At 42.8% G+C, this 2133-nt stretch overlaps 1 protein-coding gene across 1 annotated transcript; it reads right to left on the reverse strand.

Moving 5' to 3' along the window:
* Positions 1 to 1071: 1071 nt before the first annotated feature.
* LOC112077282 (recoverin-like) lies at positions 1072 to 1796 on the reverse strand (the record flags this gene model as incomplete). Its single annotated transcript, XM_070441631.1, has 2 exons — positions 1692 to 1796; positions 1072 to 1659 (listed from the first exon to the last, which is right to left on the reverse strand). A coding segment is annotated over exon 2 (381 nt), but the record flags the coding sequence as incomplete, so codon positions are not given.
* Positions 1797 to 2133: the final 337 nt, after the last annotated feature.

Below are 2133 nucleotides of genomic sequence, written 5' to 3' on the forward strand. Positions count from 1 at the left end.
GACCAATTAGTGGAAAAATATCAGAATTGGGCTGCCTGTCTAAACGCAGCCATAATTAGTGATGTGTGTTACTTAGTTAGTTGATTATCTACAGGCTACATACTTTAGGTCCTGAATAAGCACGGAAGCATGGGGACCACAGTAAGTACAGTAGCCTACATTTTCTGGATGCTAAATCATTAATCTTGTGGATTATCAGGAAGGATTGGGTGGCTGAAATGGGCAAGAGCTCTACATTAGCTAATTGATGATTAGGACTGAGCACCTTAATTGGGGAGGACGGGGTGGTAATGGCTGGAGCGGACTGGGTGGAATGGTATCAAATACATCAAACACATGATGGTGTCCATGTGTTTGATACCATTCCATTAACTCATTTCCAGCCACTCCTACCTACATGTACAAATTACCTCGACTAACCTATACCCTGCACATTGTCTCGGTACCGGTACCCCCTGTATATAGCCTCGTTATTGTTATTTTATTGTGTTACTTTTTATAATTTTATTTGGTAAATATTTTCTTAACTCTTTCTTGAACTGCATTGTTGATCAAGGGCTTGTAAGTAAGCATTTCACATTAAGGTCTACTGTGAATACACCTGTTGTATTCGGCGCATGTGACAATTAAAGTTTGATTTGATTATTATGAGCTGTCCTCCCCTCAGCAGCCTCCAATGGAACCTACATACCGAGGAAAAAAAGGTCACTTTTGACCACAGACTGACTTCTGATGATATTCAATATATAGACAGGACCTACATTTAAGAAAAGCTATATTCCCAGAAGTCCATCATTTGTTCTCCTAAAAAAAGCCTCATAGAATGTTATGGCTTGTTTTTTTTGTTGTCAGTTTGGAGGTGACCCACTTTTTCCATGCCACATACTGTAAATGGTAGAAAAACCTTTGTATGCCTATATCCACAATTTCCCCTTGTCCCATCTTCAAAATGATCATCACCGTCATTGATTTTTGTTGTAAGAAGGTTCTCCTACCCAGTGGTTCGGGTTTGGATATCTTCTCTTGTCCCTTAATATAGTTCAAGGTTCTAATCCTTCCTTGATCTCTCACCTGGCAGATGACTTCCACTTCTGTCTTGGTGATGTATCCGTTCTTGTCCACATCGAACAGTGAGAAGGCCCACTCCAGCTTCCTCGTCGTCTTCCCACTGGAGGTCATGTGCAGTGCAATGATGTATTCCTTGAAGTCCAGAGTGCCGTCCTCGTTGGTGTCGAATGAACGGAACACATGCTGAGCGTAGGTCTTGGCTTCGCTATCGGGGAAGAAGCGRGCGTAGATCGTCTCGAACTCCTCTGGCGAGATGCGTCCGGTGGGACACTGCTTCTGGAAGTTCTCGTACCACTGGCACAACTCGTTCTCCGTGAACTTGGTGRTGAGCTTCAGGTCCTCCAGGATCTCCTTGGAAATAGCACTGCTCTTGGCGTTCCCCATCGTATTAGCCTGTACTGGGATCTCTCGGTTATTGTCGAAGGCTCTCTGAAGTAGTGCCTTTTTGAGTCACTGATCCGTCTTTTTTGGGGGTAAAGTCCTCTGTTACTGTGGATCTTCCTTTCCTTACATTGACTCAGCTGTCCAGTTCAAAAGATTCCTGAAATAGTTACAAATAGACATTGTCCAACAAGCACAGCACAATCAGATCTCTACAATGACTGAAGTGTTACCCAGTGTACCACTAGGAACCAGACATCAACAAAAGCCTTCACTATCAGGGAGAAAGAATAGAGAGGGAGGCAGAGCAAAGAGACATGACCTAGCTGTGTCAGCAGTAGAGAGAGTATGAAGTGATGTGTTAGGGATGGACTGATGTCATTCTGATGGGTGACGTAGATAGATAGATGGAGTAGCGGAGGAGGGGGGTGGAATTAGACTGGTACCTTTGGCGACTGGGTTAATTCAGGATTTAAGGTGGCTGAGCTTTCCACTCAAATTAACTTTAGTTTCCATTTTATCTTTTGCCAAACCGTCTCTCTTCTTGTCTGGTCTGTGTGTCGGCTAAGGCCCTGTTATCATTAGAAATTTAATTTCTTAATAAGAGCCAAATCCTATCTTTAAATATATGTACGTAACTCAAACCCAATTTAAATCAATGCAGGATTTACTTGAAAGTACAAG

This window comes from Salvelinus sp. IW2-2015, unplaced genomic scaffold (assembly GCF_002910315.2).
Source record: "Salvelinus sp. IW2-2015 unplaced genomic scaffold, ASM291031v2 Un_scaffold4431, whole genome shotgun sequence".
Lineage (NCBI taxonomy): Eukaryota > Metazoa > Chordata > Actinopteri > Salmoniformes > Salmonidae > Salvelinus > Salvelinus sp. IW2-2015.